We start from the raw sequence: 22,843 nt of genomic DNA, 5'->3' as shown, positions 1-22,843 counted from the left end.
TGGTAATCTGAGGAAAATGGAAAATTGTCAAAATTACCTTCGGATTGTGTCGCCATTTGACGTCAGAATAAAGGATCGAGAAACGCTGGTGCTGCATTCATACTGTGCTCCCCCCCTTCTTCATGTTCTCTCAAGCGCAGACTTAACCAGCATCATGTCGACCTCAGGTTTATCTGGCTGCATCTTTAATCCCGCCTCTATCCCCTCCCCCGTACCATTCTGTATCTCGCATACTTCGGAGGTTTTTCCTTTTCTTTCTGGGAAATCACTGGCAGGTGGCAGGAAACGAGCCTATTTCGGCTCCTCTGGCATTTCTCGCTCGTCATCAGTCTAATGCAATAAAGGCCAGCCACCTGCCCAGGCCACCGCAGACCACCACCTATTACAACAGCGCGTTTGTCTTCGCACACAAAGACACAGGGTCTCTGTTTTGAGGAGGGGGGGGGGGGGACAACCGGTTTGTGCGGCTTCACGTTAAATTGAATTGGATGAAGTAAAACACATATTTTGAGCACAACTAACTCACCAGTTTCATTTCAAAGCTTGTTAACATGTTGCTGCTGTTTTAAATGAAATGCAAGGATTATATAGTTATTTTATAGGTTTAGAGAGTTCTACACCCTGAGCATAGAAAACCTTTTCAAAGTGACAATAACTGCTATCACACTGAGAAATTTACATTCTTTTATACGTGAAGTTTAAACCCACAGACGACGTGTCCTGTGTGTTATAGCGGGGCGATCACAAGGTGCATGTTGATCTGTTAAGGGTAACAGTTCTGTGTGCACAAGCACACGGGGCTTTAGTCACTGCAGTCTGGAGGGAAATAAGACGGGAACGGTTTTGTGTAAAGCTCAATCGACACCTTTAAAAAGCCAAACAGACGTCAGAGGCCTTGCACGCGCCGTCCATTTACTAGTATTAGCGGTAATATAGTCTGATGAATGTGGTTTATGAGGCAATAATAATTCAAGGTTTGCAGGGTTTTTTTTTTTACTCCAGCTGATCACATCCTCAAATGCCTATTTTGCAGCAGCTGTCACAAAGCAAGATCCTGTAAGCTGCTGTATGAAATCACAAAAACAATAAAAGTATGGACGCACAAAGCACAGAAATAGAGGCATGAATGTGTCATGGCTCATATCGCCCAGCATTAGGGAGTCCATTGGAACGTGGCCTATACCCTGAATGCTTTCTATCCTTAATACGCTTGCTGTCCCTAATGCATTTGCATGGTGAGACTATTTCTGTAAAAGACTAAAATCCTGTTTGCTCCCCAAGGTTGAGACACGGATGAGGGTCAGACTTTATCGCAATTGTGCCCGATATTCGATAAGGAAAGTAGGAAAGTAGGGGTGGGGGGAGAAACAGCCGCCCTCCTTTCTCTCACTCCCCCCCGTTCAATAAAGCTCCCATTGAGTGGAGGAAAACAGCAGACGCGCTTTTTCTTTTCACCCGGAGGGGAAAGTACCTCACATTGAGGCTATCGCTGAAAGGTCAAGCCTCTCCGAATCTCATGGAAACTCCAGGATACACACTTCCTGTGCCGTACTGGGCTTCGTCTAGCTATCGTCTCCGTTACAATAACATTGCTGCAACCCGGCAGCGTGACACGGGCTCCAGAGGAGTAGAGAATGTCAGAGCAACGCGTTGACCTTTTGATCGGCGTGAATATAGATGGGCATCTAACACTCTGTTGATGTCAGAGCAGCAACCTGTGTCTGTCGCATTAACCGTGCCCTTTTTCTCCGTCACTGCTCCGTGTGTGTTCCTATAACACACCCGACTTTAACATTTAAGCATATCTATGTTAATATAGCACCTTTTTTTAAAAATGGGATGACAAAGTGCGACCAGAAGTGACACGAAGGTGCGGAGCTCAGTACAACCGAACGCTGAATCAGACATTTTTAGGTAAAAATGTCATGAACTAAAAACACACGGTGAAAGTATTAAAGTTAAAGAGACGAAAACTCCCAGACCAGACAACGGCGTGGTAGCAATCTGTCAATCACAAGGTAGCCACGCCTCTAAAGCATCCCCTGCTTTATGGCCTGTTTCAATTAAAATGGACCATAGTATACGAAATGAACATCATGCTGTTTTTCATAGACTTCTATACAATTTGACTTATTCTTGCTGCCAGAGGAGTCGCCCCCTGGTGGCCGTTAGAAAGAACGCAGGTTTAAGGCTTCCACATTGGCTTCACTTTTCAGAACTGGAGGTTTCCGCTTGGGTTGCAATAAGATGATTAACATTGCCATTTTGAGCGTGTTGGCATACTGATGTACACCACTTACTGTACACACACCACTGGTCTGCTGGCCTTGTGAATTACTCTGCCAAAGAAGGTAAATCCCTTTCCTCGCATACTCGAGTTTCCTGTAACAAGGCACTCGTAACGCAACGCGCTTTTCTGGATACAACAGCATTGCAGCAAGTACTCAGATAAAAATGTTGGCAGTAAAACAGACCCTTGAATGAATGCTTTAGTGTCGATAAATTCATCGTTGATCATGTAGTGTCCGTTTAGCTGCACTGGCATATAAAACAGATCATAAAAGGAGCTACAATATGACATTTTGTAAAGTGTTTTATGGCCCAGAAGCACAATAACTCGCTGAAAGAAAAGACACTTTATCCATCGAAATCCCGCCGGTGCAAGACTTGTAACTCCAGCAAGAAAAAACAAAAGACAAGTGCCTCTTTCACTGTGCCGCCGTGACTGGCTATCCTCCCACACAGTCATACACATGTGAGTGTGCGCGCACACACACACACACACACAAGCATAACACTAAGAAGCCAGGGCAGCATTGCCGAGTAGAGCCCGCTACCTCTTACAAACCTCATGTTCATGCACACAGCTTGTGTGTTTCTGGATGACAGCGGCGGGACTTAATTGACGCGCAGTGAGGAGAAGAGGAAAGCGGGGACGAGATAATGCGAGTCAGAAGAAGAAGAAGTGAGAACATAATGAGGGGAGAGGAAGCCCCATGACGGGTCTACAGTTGGGAGTGTTTTGAAAAGAGAAGAAGATGAAGAGGCTGAGACAAACCAAGAAGAGGGAGGCACGAGTTGCAAAGTCAGCAGTCAGGAGACCTGTGCGTGTGTGTGTGTGTGTGTGTGTGTGTGAGAGAGAGACAGAGTTCCTAGGTGAGAACCGCTGGTATAAGTTAGTTAGTGTGTGTGTGTGTGTGCATTGTCCACTATGAGTTAAGATCCCAGATGGAATAGGTTCATATATCATTCTCCTAATGGTGTTGGCCCTGAGTCAACTCTTTGAGATATCTCCCGTTCTCTCTCATTATGACTTAACGACTTCAGGATCCGTCTCCATTTAGCTCTGTTTTAGCTGCGCTGTCATAACTGTTGAGAGTTACTGCAGAGCGACACCCCCACTCCCACTGCATTTAGCAAGCCAAACATGTCTCGGCCGAGCAGCCGGCTGGATTAATAGTGAGATTTTCAGTGTTTTCGAGCCGTCGGGATGTTAATATACTTTCCAGGTCCCAGCACGAGGCTTTGCTCTCGCAGCACACCCTCTACTTGTGGAGGCGGTCTGCACTCAACCCATGAAGTGTTCTAATATAAATGTTGATTTCTGTTGAGATGGTATCTGTGAAAGAGGTCATGTAAAAGCGTTGAGGAGGCAAAAAATTGTTTAGCAAAAGGAGCATGTCACAAGATAAGAATGTTTTTTTTTTTAAACTCTATTCGTGGTGATGAATTCAAATATTGGCATGAAATTGAATATGTGGAAAGATAGTGTTCAGAACGAAAGGTACAGCTGTAAGAGTGAGAGTAAAGCCAGATCCTAAAAGTACAATGCAGTAATACAACTTTAAATTATTATTATTATTGATTAAACTGAGTGGAGTTGGTGCAAAACTCTGCAGAGCTAAAAGTAAAACATTCTACATTTAAAATGTACTCAAGGAAAGTGGGATTCAACGCACAGAAAAGACTTTAAATTAAAGCAATTTCAGGTTCTATTAATTACTGACCGCTAGGCTGCAACTATTGACGTTTTTGAATGATCTGCCTGGTTTGGTGTAAATGCTTTGGTTCGCATTGTCTTGCTTGTACTGCTACGTTCCCTTTGTTTTGGGTCCACAGATGGAAGAGCGAAGCTGCCAGTTGGAAATGGATTGAGAAGATTCTGTCCAAACATGATAAACAAAGACTGTTTCTCTGTCAGCATTATGTTTTCACCATTTAATTCAGGTACTCAATTCCTTACAGAAATGTTTAGCCCGCAATTGGGCAGCTTTACCATCATGCCATATCTGGAATAACCCCATATTAATTACAAACACCACTAAATATAATGAATTGGAAATGACATGAAGCCAATAGCTTTAATATTGCTTGCTTGTTTGTCAGTTTTAAAATCGGTTTGTTTTTTGTATTGTACGCTATTGTTTTGAAAGATTAGTGTTTAACATTTCATAACTGTACATATATGTAGTATGTCAGTGTTTTGTCCCTTTAAATGCAAAACCTATCAATTCATTAAAATTAAGATTACAATATGAAAATGCTGAAAATTTCTAGAATTACAGCACATACATATAAATTGCTCAAAGGATTAATTGATCGTCAAAATATTGTTCATTTTTTGTTCGCTCATTGCGTTTCAGCACCAGCATTGCTTACGGTAACAATTTCATTTCTGAAACCTTTGTTGCCCATATTTTGAGAAATACACTGATTTGCCGAAAGATGAATGAGAGGATCGACACCTCTCACACATCTGTCAATCAGACACGGAGCTACACCCAGGAGATGGTTAGCTTAGCTTAAACAAAGACATTAGCTTAGCTCAAAGCCTAACGATTGAATTCAGAGAAGTTAATCTGTGCCTGAGGGGGAACTTTGAGCTGAGTTTGCACAAATACACACACAAAATGAATTCACGCAGGAAAACAACATTCCTTTGACATTTGTCTGCTCTCCTGCCGAGTGAGATGGAGAGAACAATGCCACTGTCATGTCGATACGGAAATAGGAAGCTGCAGCCAGGAAGGTCCTTTTTATTTCTTTTTTAATTCTCACAGCTGTTGTTTTGTTGTGGTTTTTCTGGAGTGTTTTTGACTCCAGGAAGTCGCGTCATATTTCGGTCAAAGAAATGTTATTGGGTGAATATGAACTATTGCTTTAAAAGTCTCTTCATGATGCAGCTCAACGTTAAAGGTCAGCCTGCAGGTCAGGGAGCACCTCAGGCAATCAGAGTAAAAGTTAACAAACAAATTGACCACAGATGACCACATTATTTGTTGAGGGTGCCGAGGGTCGCTGCTATATCGGGACCTGGCCAGCTTAGCGGCACGCTAGGGGAGGCTTGGCGGTCGACAGAGCCGCACTCTAAAATAAACAGACTTGTACCCAAATGATCCAAACAGGGACACTCATCCATCCAAGCCAGCCTTCATTAAAGTGGTCCACCCAAGCTCTAATTATAGGATTTCTGGGCAGCCAGCAAGGGCCTCTAGTTGGATGCAGCTGCCCCAAAACACGCTGATCACTGTACCTATCCAGGTATCCGCCCACACACACCCCTGCACAAACCCCAAACACCCATTTACACAGTGCTCGTCTTTTTTCTCCCTCTCCGCAGGGCGCTGTACGCACTCGGTTTGAACACACGCAAGCCAAACAAGCCGTATACCTGGGTAAGTATAGTGCTGATCGTGTACCTCCCTAACAGACTTAAAAATAACCCCACGGTGGAGCGGCAAGGAGAGTCAGCCTCACTGATAGCAGAGGGAGGCAGACAGGGTCAGGAGAACTCTCCTCAATAACACCTTATTATAGCCACAGACAGTCTGGGCTTTTAAGATGTTTTAAGCGATGGGCCAGGGGAGCCTGTATCACCACTTAAGAGTCCTGATTCAAGGGGAGAGATGCATCCTTCCTTCCGTCCCTTTTTTCTTGATATTTGGTCATCTGTAGGCAGCTCAGGACCTCCCTGTGTTTTAGTTTCGGCCCTTCATTCAATCCCTCTGTGGCTGGATCAGGAACTCAATTTGCTGGTTGCTGGTATGACCAAAAATGAGCACACCTTGTAGACATTCGTGGTTCCCAGAGGATGCATCCTACTGACTTTGGGGATTCTCTTTTGTTCTTTTGATTGAAATGTACAACCACTGAATGGATTTCTATGAAATTTGGTACAGACATTCATATCCCCTGAAGGATGAAGTTCTATAACTTTGGTGATTTCTTAACTTAAATCATTTCGTGGCATCATCAGTGTGCAAAATACTTTGTTTTTGCACCAAATACCTGCTGAACTAACAACATTCCCATCAGCCTCAGCTGTGCTTTGTGCATGCTAACATGCTAAAGTAAAATGGTAAACATAACATCATATCTGAAAGTTGTCAGCGCAAAGCACTGCTCAACACATCAGCCCTATTCTATAGAGCTGATGTGTTGGTGGCTGTTCTGATGTCTTTGTAATAATCTTTCATGATGGATCACAGATGTTTTTAAACCCCTCAAGAAAAGATATTTGGGTGAAACTTTGATTTCTTGACATTTTATGTTACTATATATCTATTTGTGGCACTTTGTTTTAACATTGTACTGGCGTAAAATATGGGTTACAGGTAGCTTCAACTCACTGGCTGTGAATATACCAACAGAACAAAACAGCCCACTTTAATTGAACTGTTTTGTCATAATGAAGGAATACATTGTACATTTTGTAGATGCACTGTTACTGTTGTAGAGCTGCTGATCTGTAAAGAGCTGCCAAGATGTGTTTTATTTTTAAGCCCTCGGGTATCATCTCCAAGAACAATGAATCACATTTCTTCTAAATTAGATGCCAATTATCTTTTGTCTCCAACCTCAGTCCTTCTGTAAATAGAGAACAAAGTAATGATCACAAAGAGAACACATCTCTCTCACACATCCCTAATATGCAATCAAGCAGAATGTCAACCTTGCTTTGTGCCGACACCCCACAAGTGATAATTGTGTAAACAAAAGGCGCATCATTCATTCAAACATTGTAAGGAAATGCATGAAAAGGGACAACAAAGGAATACAAACAATATCGAGAACACAATAAGAAGCGCTTTGGGTGAGAGCAATGCAGAAACGAGCATTTCAAACATGCCACCAGGTCTTCTGTGATTGTTTTTAGCGAAGTGATCATCGTGACAATTTGAACGTGTCTGTGTTTGTGTTTACACATCTGGCTTCCGAACCCGAGACGGAGGAGAGGAGGATGCTGAGAGCGGAGGAGGGTCGAGGAGGCGGCGGAGCAACGAGAGCGGCGCGAGGCTTATTGGGGCCAACAGAGGGCATCGTTATCTGTAATATCTATTCAAATGGGCCGCATCAGATGCAGTGAGTGCCGCTCCGCTCGGGGATGGAAATTAGTCTTGTTCTCCACTCAGCCCTGGTCACGCCAAGGGCAGATCCAGACAAATTAATTTACTCAGACAATACATATGGATCGCCGGCGATACGGAGGGATGTGTGAGAGGCGGAAACAGCGGAGGGATGTGAAGCTAGAGAGGTCGATGCCTCAGTACGCCGGCCAACCTGCCCTCACTTTATTTTCCTGTACAATACTAAACAGCTGCCAGCGTCTTACTACCATGCAGCTTCAGGGGGACTTTCACATTTCAATTTAATGTTGTGGACATGTTTTTTTTTTTGCCTGTATTAGATCGACAGGACGGACGATAAAGGGGAGAGAGAGAGACTGGAGACGACGTTCAGAAAAAGAGCCACGGATCGGATTTGAACCCGGGCTGCTTACAGTGAAATTGAGACGTAATCGAGACATATTTCTTTCAAATGCATTAAGCTCTTCCTGATACTTCCAAATGATAAACTCACACCATTGGGACGCAACCACACTTGAAAAAGATAAAATAACCCAGGAAGAAAATGGCAACAAGAAAAAAATGATGCTGTAAAACAGTTTCCCATTCATTATTTACTCTAAATAGAGGTGTGTCTAGATATAGAATGTCGGCAAACAAAACAAAAACGTCATTTTTTTTTCAATTCCACATGAATCACCTCTTGCGTGAATCTCTTTGGCAGACTTTGTACAGTAGCAAAGCTCACCCTTCACCGTGGTAGTGCCGATAGGAACACGGATAGCGCTATCTTGCTATCCTCCCTGTGCTATCTCACTGAGAGACACTGTGAAGTGTAGAGGACATAAATCTTGTGTATTTACGACATGTGCTGTAGTCAGCTATCTGTTAGGATGCCCTGCCCTCCTCCTCCTCCTCCTCATCTTCTTCCTGATCTTGTCTGTGCAAGGTCTAGGTGCTTTTAATGCCGTTTGTCACATGGGATATCGGACGATGCCGTTTCTCAATCAGCCTGTTGTGTCACAGATTACGATCAAATGGAGCTCTGTCAAAAAAAAAAAAAAGGCTCGGTCTTAGACAATGCGAATGTTGCACACAAAGGGTGGCAGCGGACACACGTAATCACGGAGTTTGATTCTTTTGTCTGTGGATTTGTTGTTTTCTTACACTGCTCTATGTCACGATAGCTTGCATTTCTGCCCGGTAATAGAGTGAGATTATTAATTTGGAGTTGCAAATTGTCATCTCACAAAGGTCCACTTCAATTACCAGATCTGAAGCGCTAATGTCATTTGACAGCATATAAAATGAGAGTTTAAAAAAAAAAAGAAAACGTGTCGATGTATCAGCCAGACGGTGCGAGACAATCCCCTCGATGCTGAGAAGCTCGGCTACAATTGCACCGGACGGAGCCTTGTGAGGAACCATTGACCCATCGACTGCTGTGATCCATGTCTGACTGACATCAATACACATTCATCTCTGCTTGTTTCACCGCAGGCCTGTAGGCCACAGGCTACAGTGGCTGGCGTGAGATCTGGACGGGCAACAAGCATCACTTTGTCTCCCGCGCTCGCACTATCACCGACATCAAACACCAAGAGGAGGCGATCCGATGGACCTTTTGCTTTGTTGGGAATTAGTCACTGTTAAAGGGCCCTGAAATGTCAGTGGTCATGTGGCTCCAATGGAAACCTGCCATGGAACAGGCGTTCCTTTAGCAGAGATGCAACAATGTCTGCTCTTTGTCTCACACAAAAGTCAATGCAGTGGAGCTCTGGATCCATTGTTAGTCACTTGACACCTGATGCATTTTTCTTGTTGTAAACCAATCTCTTCCTGCTCAATATACCACCACACACACACACACACACACACACACACACACACACACACACACACACAGACCTTCAGATTAGCGAAGACCTCTATGCTGCTGTTTTAATTTTGCCTCTACATTGGCTTCATTAACATTCACAACTAATGTTTTGTTCCACTGGGTAAACCGAGGAGCCCATCTTAAGCCATCTCTACTCTTCTTTCTTATGAATCTATTCCGTTAGTACAAGAGCCCCCCCCCCTCTCTTTTTCTCTGGGCTCTTTTTAATTATAAACTAATCTAGGGAGGTAATCACAGACAGCATGATCACTTACTCATGCATATATGCCATACTATGAAATGCAAGCAGTTTATTACTCTCTCTCTCTCTCTACTGCCTATTTACAGCCACCAGGAAGCATGGATGCAGCCGTAATGCTGTGCCAATTAGCAGTAAAAAAGACACATTAGTGCACTGATTGGATATTGGAGAGAGGCGGGTTGGTGTGTGTGCTTCACGTGGTGTATATATATATAGGTTAGAGGTCAGAGCAGCAAAAAAAAAAAGGTGTGGAGTCAGTTTATTTCTCTAGTCCTTTTATTTTTGCCTTTTCGACGGCTTTAGAAGGTGCTTTGTGGTTTTCATTTCATGCAACCTTTCAACTTCATTCAGGATGTGATTGGTGCCGAGTGGCAGCGGTGCAGGATGGAACTGGATCCTCAGACTGATGAGCGGTCTAATAGGCCTGTCTAATGTATCATCGATGGATTGACTGCTGTCTCGGAGGAGACGTTTCAGAGGGATTCCAGGAGATGAATTTCTGGGGGGGGGGGGGGGGGTGGCTTTGCTGCTGCGTGTAACCCAGGCTGAATATTGGCCAGTGGAAAGACGCCCTCTTCTTGTGCAGCCGGGATGTGCAGGGAGGATTTATTCCGAGAGGAATACAGACAAGCAGTTGCTTCACATGGTCGCAGCGTCTCTCTCTCTCTCTCTCTCTTTTTCTCTCTCTCTCTCTGTCTCTCCCCTCAGCCAATCTGTGCACAGTGACGCTGCGCAAAGGCTGGATCTAGTCTTCGCTTCATCATCATATTTAACACACCCACCCAGATTCGCACATGCTACAAGAAGTGCATTCTCCTCCTACCCCGCTTGTACTCTTGGAGGTTGCCTGTCGCCAGCGGGAGTGTTCTGTCTCCTGTTACCTGTGCAGTGTGTTCTGTTGGATCGCCTCGGGTGATTAGTCGGGACTTGATGTGACAGAAATTACGCATTCCTGGATCGCTACTTTTTTTTTTTCGGGTACTTTCCCGAAGAGCTTTTAAGATGTGAAGAGCTTGCACTTTCCGTACTACATTTTTTTTGTTTTCTTTCCGGGGCCGAAGTCCCAGCTGACCCACGGCTGCTCTTCCCCGCACAGGATCGAGGTTGCACGGTGAGACCGATGCGCGCCCTCGAACCTCTTGGACACGCACGTTTAACCCCCCTCTCGCCCATCGCAGCTGCTTTTGGATCATACTCACTTGTCCTTTGTGAAATATTCGCTGGTCGACAGGAGCGCGGCGGCGTGAAGACGATGTGGCTTGCGCAAATCCACCGTTGGTCTGAACCGACTCAACGTGTTTTACCTGGACGCTCGCGGGTGATGTTGCGCTTTTGAAACCTTCCTGGACACCCCCCCCCCCCCCCTCCCTCGCGCATAAAGCAGGACTCTGATGTTGAAAACAAAAACAAAGGCTGAACACTGAATTCTTTACTCAAGACGGCAAGTGAAGATGTGTCCTACGTGTTTAATGTATATTTCATTAGATTGGCGTCTAGTCTGATAAACATCATCAGCGATGTAGTCAGCTTGTTCATCTGCGTGCTGATCATTTGCAGTAAATACTCACATCTGCTCAAACGGGAGACCATGAAGATGATCCTCCTGCGCAAATTCCGGGTTCTGATCCTCATGGTGTTCCTCATCGCGTGCTCCATGCACATCATGATAGACTTGCTGCCCAAGCTGGAGAGGCACGGCAACGGCGGCTGCTCGTGCTCGCACGCGCCGAGCGAGGAGCCCCAGAGCTGGGGGAAGCAGGGCTGGCCTAACAAGCACACGCTGCGAATCCTCCAGGACTTCAGCAACGAGCCCAGCTCGAACGTGTCCTCCCACTCGCTGGAGAGGGTCCCGGTCGCGGCCGACAAAACGCAGGCTCTCCGGAGGCTCGAGCATCTCGGGCCACGCGGTGACCGGAAGAGACAGTTCCTGCAGGACGCCTCAGCGACCAAGAACATGCCGCTTAAGGGTTCAAGGTTGTCGGCTCTCTTCGACCACCCCTTGTATAAAAGGTCCCTGCCGCCTCTGACCGACGAGGACACGCTGTTCAACGTCAACACGGACATCAGATTTGACCCCAAAGCTGCAGAGGATCAGGCATGGTAAAGCGTTTAGCTCGTGAAGTCCGATTTAAACGCAAAATCAACTCTTAAATGCAACATAAGCTTTAGCTAAACGTTTTCTGATTTGATCACATGTAAAGGCTTTGAGTTTAGTTCTGTGCACTCACATTATGGTAACTGCATGTGCTGATGATGGGCTGTTGCGCAACACCTGTCACTGTTTACATGAGAACAATCTGCCAGTCCTCTGTCTCCTTCACCTTCTCCTCTCCTCACCCCAGGAATAACGAAGGCACCACGGATGAGTTCAGCCCGACAGGGGAGCTGACGGCCGACTCCTACCCCAACTGGCTCCGCTTTCACATTGGGATTAATCGATACGAGCTGTACTCCAGACACAACCCGGTCATCGACGCTCTCCTGAAGGACCTGGTCACCCAGAAGATCACCAGTGTCGGTGAGTCATAGGAAACAGATCCTCCATTAGATCCTCCCTGGTATGAAGAAGCAAAAATAAAGCGTTCAGAAGATGCACCTCCGGTCTTCTGCTTGATTTGTTTAATCAGGTGAACCCAAAACGCATGGTTGCCGGAGTTAAAAAAAGCATCTCCAACAAGTGGTTAACGTATATATAAAATGTAAAAAGTCATCGCTTGTATGAACAGACATGAGCTCTTACCAGGATTCAAACGAAAGAACTATTTGAATCGGCACTCTTTGGGAAAGGTTGTGACTGTAATGACATCTCAGGACCGGTCATAATACCTGGAGAGGAAAAAAGTGCACTCTGGTCTTTATCTATTCATTTTCGTCAGGGGAAACGACCCAAATGGTACAAAAAATAGCCCAAATGATCACAAGCCGCACCGCACGAGTTTTACCCGCCCAATTGGGTGGGAAACAGTGTCGGTCTAACAGGAAACCAAAGGGGAGTGTGTCCCTCTAATGTAACGGAGTCCACTGGTTAAGCGTGAGAGGAGGTTCTGCTAAGTAAAGAACAACCATGCTCCTCGTTGCCACAAGCACTGACAACATGAACCAACTCCACAATTCTGCATAAAGGTGGAAGTCGGGCTGTCTTATGACGGAGCTGAACATGCTCGGCCCGCTCACTCCTCCCGCCTTACAAAAGAATAATTAAACGCCGCCGCCACCTCTCGTGCATCCCCACCGAACACCTGGTCTCGCTGCAAATCCTGTATCTGCACATCACAGGTTGGATTCAAATCGCACGCGGTGGCTTTTTATTTGATTGACAGGTGCACGGTGGATCTATCCTTCTGCAGAAGGCCAACAAAAAGCCTGCGCTGCAAGTGCACGTAGATAACAGAGGCCATGATTCACACTGGAGCAGTTATATGGAATCTATTTCTACTTCTTTCTTTATTTTTCGGGGGATTGTTTTCCTTTTTTTTTTTTGTTGTTTTTTATGGGCTCAGTCCAGCTCTCGCATTCCAAGCGTGCTTGTCGACTCAAGGCCGCCCATCTTGCGCTCGCTGTGAAAAGTGATTGCAGATTTCAGGTTCATCTGCCAATAACCAATCTGTTTCTGGCCTTTTAGCAATTGATTAAATGCTTATCTGGGAGTAGGATTAGCTGTTCACACTAGCATCCCTGTCTGGTCACTTTCGGAAGCATTCCTTCCTTTTCTTTTCCGGTCTTTCGACTCAAGATGTCCTCTTGATGTTCTTTGTCTTTGCTTTCTGTCTCATGAGCTGAGAGGAAGCAGTTCTCAGCGTCTGTGGCCAGCTAAATACATGGTGGCTCAGTAATTACAGAGCCTCAACACAGGCCAGGGGCAGAATACCAACAGGAGCCAATAGCAGTTGCATGTTTTCGAAACTCGAGGATAGTGCTCGCATGTGTCGTGCACTGTAACCCCTTTTTGAGCAACTTTCATCAAAGAGGGGACACGTGCATTGACATAAGCAGCAGATCTTATAACCGTGACTACGGATGATGGTGAAAGTAATTCATATGAGACTAAAAAAAGGTCAACATTTTCCGCGACACGACGTCTCTTTACAAACATGGTTTGTTGACTGTGACTGGAGGGGGAAGTGAAACATTCTAATTTGCATGGTTCCCGTCAAATACAGTTGGATTATTTAAAATGCCTCCAAACAGCCACAGGGACGCTCTTCTCACAGGAGCAGGTGAGATCAGACGGATATTGATTCTTTCACTTGTAATTTCTTTCTCTTTCAACATTTTTCTTCTTCTCATGATTCCCATATGTAAACAATAAATTAGGTCATTGATTGTGAAGGTTGTCCTTTGGCAAAAGACCACCGAAACACTTCTCCCCGAATCGATCCGCTGAAGAAAGAACCGGGAACGGCGGCTGTTCTGCTCCCCCCCCCCCCCCCTTTTTTATTCTCTTTTTTTTTTGTGTGTGTGTGCAAATTTCACTGTATTTCAGCCATGAATAGTCCTCGCCCCAGCCCAGTCCCATGAGTGCCTTTTTAGAATGCATTATCATGTGCAAAAAGGGAGAAAGGATGAATAGGAGCACAAAAGAGACAGAGAGAGACAGAGATGGACCCTCCAGAGAATACACAGAGAGAGTAAACAGCAGAGGATCAGAGCACTGGCTGTCCTTCACCCCCTCACTCTCCCTTCCCATCAAACAAACATTGTGACATCAGCACTCTTTCTTTAGAGCGCAGGCACACTCACAAAGACTCACAGACACAAGCGCATGGCTACGCACACGCGGTATCCGAGCTCGCATGCACATCGGTGTGCTTTGCCAACATGGCGGATGAAGCGTCAGGTGTACAATGACATGTCTCCTAACTGGAAATTAAATCAATGTCAGCAAATATTACATTACGATCAACATGACACCATAGTGCTATTGTGTCATGTGGATATGGACTTTTGGTTTGTTTCTTGTCTCTTGAGCTTTATTTATTTCCTTCTACTGGTCAACACAATGCTGGTTGCTTTATATGCAGAATGCCTGCGCTTGTTGCTTCATTCAGAGGAAGTTCTGGAGCCTCGTTACCGTGCTTAGCATGCTTAACTTGTTTTTTTTCCGCATTTTCCCACCGTGCTTCATTTGTATTTTTGATTGACAGTTGTCAGTAAAGAGTAGAAATGTTGAACATGGACTGCTTTTTAACAAATACAGGGTCACAACAGCAATTCTCCATTTATTAGACAGAATTACGCACATTTGACTTGTCTCAGCTTGTCAAACTTAAGGATTTGCAGGTTCACTCTGTCGGATGTCATTTTATTTTCATCTTCTTTTAAGATGTTGGACAAAGCAGACAACGTAAAAACATGTCTTTGGGTTTTGAGATTATGTGCTGAAAATAATACTGTGACTTGTATTCATTATGACGTTGGACAATCAGCAGCCTTTTCAATTAGCTTTCAAGTTTGACTTGTTCAAATTTTGAAAATCTGCTCGACTAACTAGCTAACACCTAATAAATTGGCCATTTATTTTGTGTGTATTTAAAACTAAATTGTCAAATTACAAACTAAGCCCACTACTACAGCTCATTTCTTTGGTCTGTAACTAATACCAAACCTTCCGTTCCAACAAATATCCACAGCGGCATTCATGTATTGTTGACGGCAGTGTTGTCTGTTTCACTTCAACAGCAATGAAGTCTGGAGGCACTCAGCTCAAGCTCATCATGACCTTCCAGAACTACGGCCAGGCTCTCTTTAAACCCATGAAGTAAGTGTTGTATGTGTTTTTAAAGTTCCCTCGAGCGCCACCGTTCCTCTGCCCTCTCTCATCTGTCCTCCTCTGCCAGTGTCAGGTCCCGTCTCTTTAAGAACAAAAAGCAATCTCTTTCGTATCGCGCTAAAGCTTGAGTGCATTTCACCATCAAACACCAGCGATGCAGCTTTCTAGCTCCAACGACTTCCTTTTTCGCATCCCCGCATCAATCTCATTTCCTCATTCTCGTCTCTGGCTCTATCAAATTGCTTTCATTTCAGCACAACCTTGATATTCGACTGAAGGCCGACATCGTTCCGCCGTGTCCGAGCCAAACGTTGACGAGTCATTTCCCCTCGCGGGGCTTTCAGGTGATCCTTTCGTGGCCATGCTGGAGGTCCTCAGCCCTCAGGCAATGCTGGCTGTGTCTGATCATTACCAATCAAACTAGTCAGCCAAATGCGATTTATCTCAAGGCCCATATTGGAAAAATACCACTGTGTGTTCGTTGAAGGCAGTATTTCAATTTTGACTTCGCACCCACAGGCAGCAGCCTCTCAGGTATCACTCTTGCTCACCCTGGGGGCGTCATATTTGTCATTATTTTTTCGTAGCTCTCTGTAAACGGTGCCAGACGTAATTTCTGTGAGCTTTGTGACCCGACACCTATGTTCCTTCCCTCATCTCCTTCTGAATCCTATTCTAGTAGTGATGTGAGAACAGCCAAGCAGTGAACTACAGCGTATCATTAATGCCTCTCACAAAGCGGGGAAGAGGAGCGAAAGCTACACTTTCTTTTGCACCGAAGCTTACCCCGGCACACCCTGTAAGACACCTTGGCTCGACTTAGCTTGTAGAGCAGATACGTCTACCAAGTCGTAAAAACGGCCCCACTGGTAGATACTGTGTAGTTTGATTAATTCACATATCCTTTATCCACTCTGTCATGTTTAGACGATAACACACCCCAAGAGAAATGCTCTTTGCTCCTAATCCCTCCTCGATGGGTGGATTTAAATGTCACCCGTCCTTTGTTGTGGTGATTATAATTTAATTGTGGGTTAATGGTTTTCTACACAAGAATGTTGTCTGGCCCCTGAATGTCAGCGTGGAGAGCGGGGTTAAGCCTGTGGATGAGAGGTAGCGGGGTTTTTCCGTGGGAGGAGAAGCTATTCAGAGACTGTTGTAATTACGGCTTCAATTGCACCGCACTAAAGTCAGGACAGACGCAACAGGCCTGAAATCATCCTGACAGCTCGGTGAGGAGGAGTGAGGAGAATGAGGCGAGCGGAGGGAAGGGGCGGGACGTGAGAGGGAGCAGCGCGGGGCGGAAGAGAAGCGAGGTGAGGGGGTGAAGATGGGAGGGTAAGGAGGGGAGACAGTCGAAGAGACGTGGGCAGAGAGAGTCAAAATCCACAGATTATCTCTGTGCGCTGCCCTGAATCTCAACGCAGACGGAAATGTGAAATGACATTTTCAGAGAAACGCACGGGATGATGGGGTTGGATGTAAATCTGTTGCTTGACAGTTGTGATTGTCAAAGCCGCCGTGATGTTTGATAATCCTGAATAACGGCAAGGGTGTGTGTGTGTGTGTGAGAGTGTGTGTGTGTGTGTGGGTTCATTCCTTTCTCCTTGAATGCACTTGACTTGAACAAAATAGGTCAACCCATACTGACGTGTGTGTGTGTGTGTGTGTGTGTGTGCTCATGTGGACTGCAATCAAGGTCTTGACAGATTTGCGGTGTCATTCCCGCTACAATTTTCCTCACACATGCACACACGCCAACATTCACACAAGCACGAGCGCGCACACATCCACTTCACACCCAACATCATCTCCTAGTTCCCAAACCTGCTGGTGTGTTTCCACATGGTGCATCAAAGAGACAGAGGCTGAGAGATCAAAGACTTCTCCGGCTGTGCTCTTCTGCTCGGCTAATGGAAATGTGTGCCCGGGCTGCGGTGTCTGGGTAACGATCGACCCTCAAACCATCCATATCTGTGGAAGCCTGCTCCCTCTCTGTTTATCGGCCCCTGTGTCTCTTTCTCATTCTGAGTATTCTCCATCACCCCCCCCCCCCCTTCCCTTCTTCTTTCACTAATACTCCGTTTGTTTTTCGCTCTCGTGCTCATTCTTCAATGAATGGCACAGAAGAAGAAATCCATTTACAGGGTTGCCGTATCGATCCTTTTTTTTTCTTTTTGCCTGAAAGAGAGCGAGAGAGTGATCACATGCTATGGTCAGTGGCCTCGGCTTTGTGGTGGCGGGGGCTCCTCTGTATGTAAAGGTCAAGTCACAACACCCCTCGGCATGATTTCACGATTTGGTTGAGTCAGCTTCTACTGTCTTGAGACACCACAAAATGGCTTACAGTACCTGCACACTATGATGTAACACGGATGAATCAGCCCGCTGAGCTGCTGTCTGCGGTCCCGTTTTCCAGACATGGAATAGACCCTCTCTTAACTGGTCTAATCTGACTCGAGGCTTGTTTTGCGATGTCTGTTAAGACCACAGGTCTTGCGAGATCAGAGAGGCTTTGAGGGGAGGCACTCAAAGCCCTAGCTGATGCCCAGCCCCGTGTTGCTTCAGTAGACCGTTGAAAACATCACGGTTGTGCTCTCTGTCACAACAGCGGCGGTGTAACCTGACTGAAACTGATGACTCGGCTCATTTATCATTTTCGTCATCCTCTGCATCCTGTTATGCCTGTGGGCAGGACTGAAATAACCCTGAATTTTAGTTTGTGGGATTTCCATAATTCCTGCTTCTCTTCCTGTAAACAAACACTTAACGCTGTCAGGATGGGGGAGACTACCGTGTGGCTAAAAAACATGTCGATTTTTGACATAACCCCTCAAATTATACAGCACGGAGGCCACTGGCTGACGAGACGCAGGGACTTCACATGAAATGGCAAAAATGCACGTTGATGCTTTGTTAGAATAATTACAAAATAGTAGCAATTGCGCTCAAGAGAGCTTTTTGGTTGAGCTAGTGTTTTCAAGTTGAATATGCAAGAATATTGCTGTTCAATTAAGTGATTTGCTGGAACAAATATACTCAAAATAATAAAGAAACATTTAGGTTAATCTAGCAAATAACAGTATAATGAAACTAGTCTTTGTGCTTACAGTTTTCAACCAACTGGAAATTAATTTCTGTATTATTTACACCAAAAATGATGATGGAGAAGTGAAAACCTCACCTAAATAATGAATGTGTTGCTGTCCACAGCTACTGTAAGTAAAGATGCAGTTTGATATTTAGAATCTCGTCTGCATACATTCAGAATATTACCCCCTAGACTGTTGGGTAGTACTAAATAAAAAGAGCCTAAAATATAACCTTGAGGGACACCAGTTCTTGTACAGCGTGTTTAATTTGTGTGTGCCGAGTAGTGTCCCCCCCCCCCCCCGACAACCTCCACCAATCACAGGGTTAGGGAAACTGCTATGTGATTGACCGTACTGTCCCGCTCAATCATAACTCGCATTCTCTAACTCGATGCTACGTTGCCAGAAGGGTCACCAATTACCACCGTTTATTTGTCAGCAGCTTTGAGAAAATGGCTCGAGCTGAAGACACGACTGGCAGCCCATTCGGTGGGAACAAAAATGTTGCTCTTTGAAAAGGTACAGCTCCTTTGGGAAGACCGCTCCAGTTCAAAACATTTTGTACCTTTTTTTTTTTTTTTTTTTTTTTTAAAGCTTAACTTCACGTTCAAATAATACCAATACACAAAATGTGCCTTTTGCTGTCAGACATGTCTACGCACGTTTCAGTGCAATGAAAATGTGTGCATGCACAGTAATACCTTCAGGACCACCAGGAACCTTTGTTACGTACCGAAATAGACCTGCGCTGTGTTTGAGTCCCAGCTGTAGCCGTGTATACTTTGAACCCGAGTGTCTGGGTAGAGAACACAGACGGGGTTTGATGTTCTTCGTCTCTTCGTGGCTGCCCGTCATTATAGCTTCGTGCTGGTGTGAACTGGGGAAACAATGATTGTAATATTTCCAGTCAAGATAGTCTTGGCGCGCACACAGCCCATTAGATGATGAGCGCAGATGATCAATGAAGGAAGGCGGGTAGAAGAGCCGATGATTGATATAATGACGGTCTTCCGTTCCTTCTCGCTTCTACTTAATTGTATCGCTGGTCAATCAGCCGACTGTTGGCTCAGCCGCACACAAATCAATCCGAGTATTCCTAGAAGAGATAGCTGCTCTTTCCGCTGCCCCCCCCCCCCCCCCCCCCCCCGCTGAGCGATCTATATCTGTGCCGAGTCGGTTCCATGGGTCATTTTTGATTGACACGACGGGGAGACAAGAGAGGGGAGGAACATAATGTCACCTTGTTTGTGTCAATAACGTATCGACGGCACAAGTGACACGGCCTGGAGGAAATGTCTGTTGAACAGGAAAAATAAACGGGGGAAGTGGCTACGTAGAAGAGTTGGATGTTGTATCATCAAGCTGCATCAGACGTGGCAGATTGAGGTGAGATTCTTCTGAAAATGGGGAGGGCGTGTCTCAACGAAACCTCTGATTATCCTCTCTTTCAGCTGCCAAGATTCGTTCACAAACAAGGAAAAGACTGAGCGGCCGATGAAAGACGGGACAGTCTAGCTATTGTTCCCGTGTGTTGCTGAACAACAGGATGTCAAACAAACGGACCCCTTTGTGGACTGACCGCCGTTCTTTTGCCCCTCACTCTTTGTGTACGTTTTGTCACTGCGGTTGTTTGTTTTTGTCGGCAGTGTGTGCATGTGCGTCTGTCTGCTGCGTGATATTCTATTCACAAGGTCTTCTGTGCCCGTGCTTTGACTTTGAGTTGGGAAATAAAGGGATGAACCCGCCTCGGGACAAGTCATTCGGAGCACAGATGATGAGTCCAGCTCTGTTTGGAAGGAGAGGAAATTCACAGTAGCGCAGTGGCAACGCCAGAGCTGGTACCATGTTAACCCCCAAAGTGCTGGCTCGCATATCTGCAAACGGTGCAACTCGCACTTCTGCAGCTGGATTGGAGCGTGACGTCAAGCATAAAGCACAAGACTAATTGGATATATGCAGCACATATCGTCATGAAAACCCTCGACGCTTGTGGCATTCAATAATTGGCACATCCACGAGGAGCCACTGAGAATGTGTTTGCATGCGTTACCCGCTTTTAATTCAAGCAAAGGATGTAACTGTTATAAGCGTTTCTTTATTCACTCTCAAATCACAGTCACAATTTGTGTGCGCAAATAAACAAATCGTATTTTCTCCCAGCTCAGAATATGAGTCTAGCTAGACTGTAAATGCAACTAGGCGTGCACATGCGCGACATCTTAAACAGTGCACTCGGGGACAATGAATAATAGCAGAATGTTGTAAAGGCCCGTAAACACAGTGGCTGACCTCAGGATCGAACATTACAACCGCTGTGTGTGTGTGTGTGTGTGTGTGTGTGTGTGTGTGTGTGTGTGTGTGTGTGTGTGTGTGTGTGTGTGTGTGTGTGTGTGTGTGTGTGTGTGTGTGTGTGTGTGTGTGTGTGTGTGTGTGTGTGTGTGTGTGTGTGTGTGTGTTTTCTCAGCTTGAGATGGAGGAAAAGTGATGAAGCAAAAATGGTAACATCCCCCTCTCATGCTACGGAGCCTTAGATATGTAGTTGTAATTAGCTTCACTGACACTGGACACCAGGCCTAATGTAACTGTATTCATCCGTGGTGAACTGGTGAGAAGAGCAGAGCATCATTGCTAGAAGATGCTAAAATGACTTGCGTGTCAGAAAAGTTAGAAAAATAGATTTGAATTTGTGAGACAATTTCGAGTTTGGACCAAGCTGCCATCGTGCCAGAGTCAGCAAGTTTGAAATGTGCTGTCAAATGAACCTGCTCATTTCTATTCACTTAAGTTTTGGTAGGAAGTAGCACAGCTGAAACCATCGCTATTGGAACATGGCAGAGCCAGAGGGCATTGATGTAAACTGTGTTACTCAGTGGCCTGGTTCCCATAAATCATTGCTTTTTATTCAAGGCCCAAAACAGGGGTTGGGAACCTTCCCTACAAAGATAGAAATCTGTTTTGCGGGTGAAATGAATGTTCCATTGGTCAAATAGTGACCAACGGAAAGACTCATCGCTGGCTAACCAAACTATAATAAACTAATTTCTTTCTATGCGGAGAACATCATTTAAATAACCTCCCTCTAGCTTTTTATGTGGACTTGATTCAATGTTCTGATGTAAAAGTGGTTGAGAGGACCTATTTACCAAGCAGCTGTGAAATACCCTGTGATCAAAATTAAAGAGTAATCTTGCCCACTCTGATAATAATCTCTTGATATGGGGCTGAAGTTACCATGGTAATGGCCAATAAGCAGTGCAGACCTCTTGCCGACCGTACTATAGAACAACATGCTGTGAGCGTGCAATAACAGATGCTTATCCAAGTAATCTACGGTCTGGGGGGGGGGGGTAATAATGCAGTGTTGGCGTTCTGCCATCTACAGTGATCATCCATCAGGGTTTATGTATAATATAGATATTATTAAATAACGTCAGACGGTGCCAGTTTTAATCGGTGTAGCTGATTAGCACGATCGCTTAGCTTGACGCGTCAGTTGGATGCTCTACCACTCCCTTTCTTCTATTTATTTCATAAAAACATCAGCATTCATTCTTCCCAAGACTTCCTCACTCTGGACCGCTGCAATTGAGATCTCAGTGACTGTGTGTGTGTGTGTGTGTGTTAGTTTTACAGCCACTTCTGATGATTTCTGACCTACAAACGGTCTCCGTATTTATGCTGTCGGCGACAAAAAGTGGTCAAATTTCTTTGTCTTTTTGTGCTGATCTGTACACCCCGTGTGTGTGTGTGTGTGTGTGTGTGTGTGTGTGTGTGTGTGTGTGTGTGTGTGTGTGTGTGTGTGTGTGTGTGTGTGTGTGTGTGTGTGTGTGTGTGTGTGTGTGTGTGTGTGTGTGTGTGTGTGTGTGTGTGTGTGTGTGTGTGAGAGAGCGCGCACATGAGCGCCACTCGGCAGCGATACTGTTGTGGCAGCTTTCACGTGTTCCTCGCTCAGGCCTTCCAGGAGCAGAAATGTCTTGACGATATTATCACTCAACTGGCCCCTTCAGGTAAATGTTATCAGCTCTAATGGCGTGCTGAAGGAACGATAACGCAGTGTTGCAGCCAGCAGAAATGACAAGCCAGCATCCAATCTGCATATCAAAGCCTCTGCTAAATTCCTCTGCCATCTGTGTGTGTGTGTGTGTGTGTGTGTGCCAGACGCGCACACACAGGCATGCATTTGAAAGGCTGTGCTGCCATTTCTCCGCAGTCTCAGTTCCTGGCCCCTCACAAACGCGGTTCATCCTTGATAAACTCGTTCATTGTTTCTTAGAAATAATAATACAGAAGGAAAAAAAAAAGAAAATTACGCTTAATTACTCAGAAAATCAGATCCGGCCCAGTGTTTCTGTGGGAACGCAGGCCTTTATAACATCTGTCATCTTGTCTCTTTGCTTTGAGGGGGCTGTCACTCAAAGGCGGGCTTTACTCTCTGTCTGAACACAGTACACCTCAACAGCTGATGCGACAATCGCGGCAGACATTTATTCCTCT

The 22,843-nt window shown here is 45.4% G+C and overlaps 1 protein-coding gene across 1 annotated transcript in view; it reads left to right on the top strand.

Annotated features, from left to right (window-relative positions):
* Window positions 1–10,328: 10,328 nt before the first annotated feature.
* The window catches only part of fam20cb (FAM20C golgi associated secretory pathway kinase b), a 40,861-nt gene continuing 28,346 nt past the window's right edge, over window positions 10,329–22,843 (top strand). Inside the window, exons 1-3 of the mRNA XM_079292892.1 lie at window positions 10,329–11,587; window positions 11,830–12,005; window positions 15,167–15,245. Of these exons, the coding sequence (XP_079149018.1) occupies window positions 11,076–11,587; window positions 11,830–12,005; window positions 15,167–15,245 (767 nt within the window). The 5' untranslated portion in view covers window positions 10,329–11,075. The remainder of the gene's footprint in view (window positions 11,588–11,829; window positions 12,006–15,166; window positions 15,246–22,843) is intronic.

Source organism: Melanostigma gelatinosum (genome assembly GCF_949748355.1).
Source record: "Melanostigma gelatinosum genome assembly, chromosome: 21".
NCBI lineage: Eukaryota > Metazoa > Chordata > Actinopteri > Perciformes > Zoarcidae > Melanostigma > Melanostigma gelatinosum.
The sequence above is the reverse complement of the archived record's forward strand: the minus strand, read 5'-3'. Positions and strand labels throughout refer to the sequence as shown.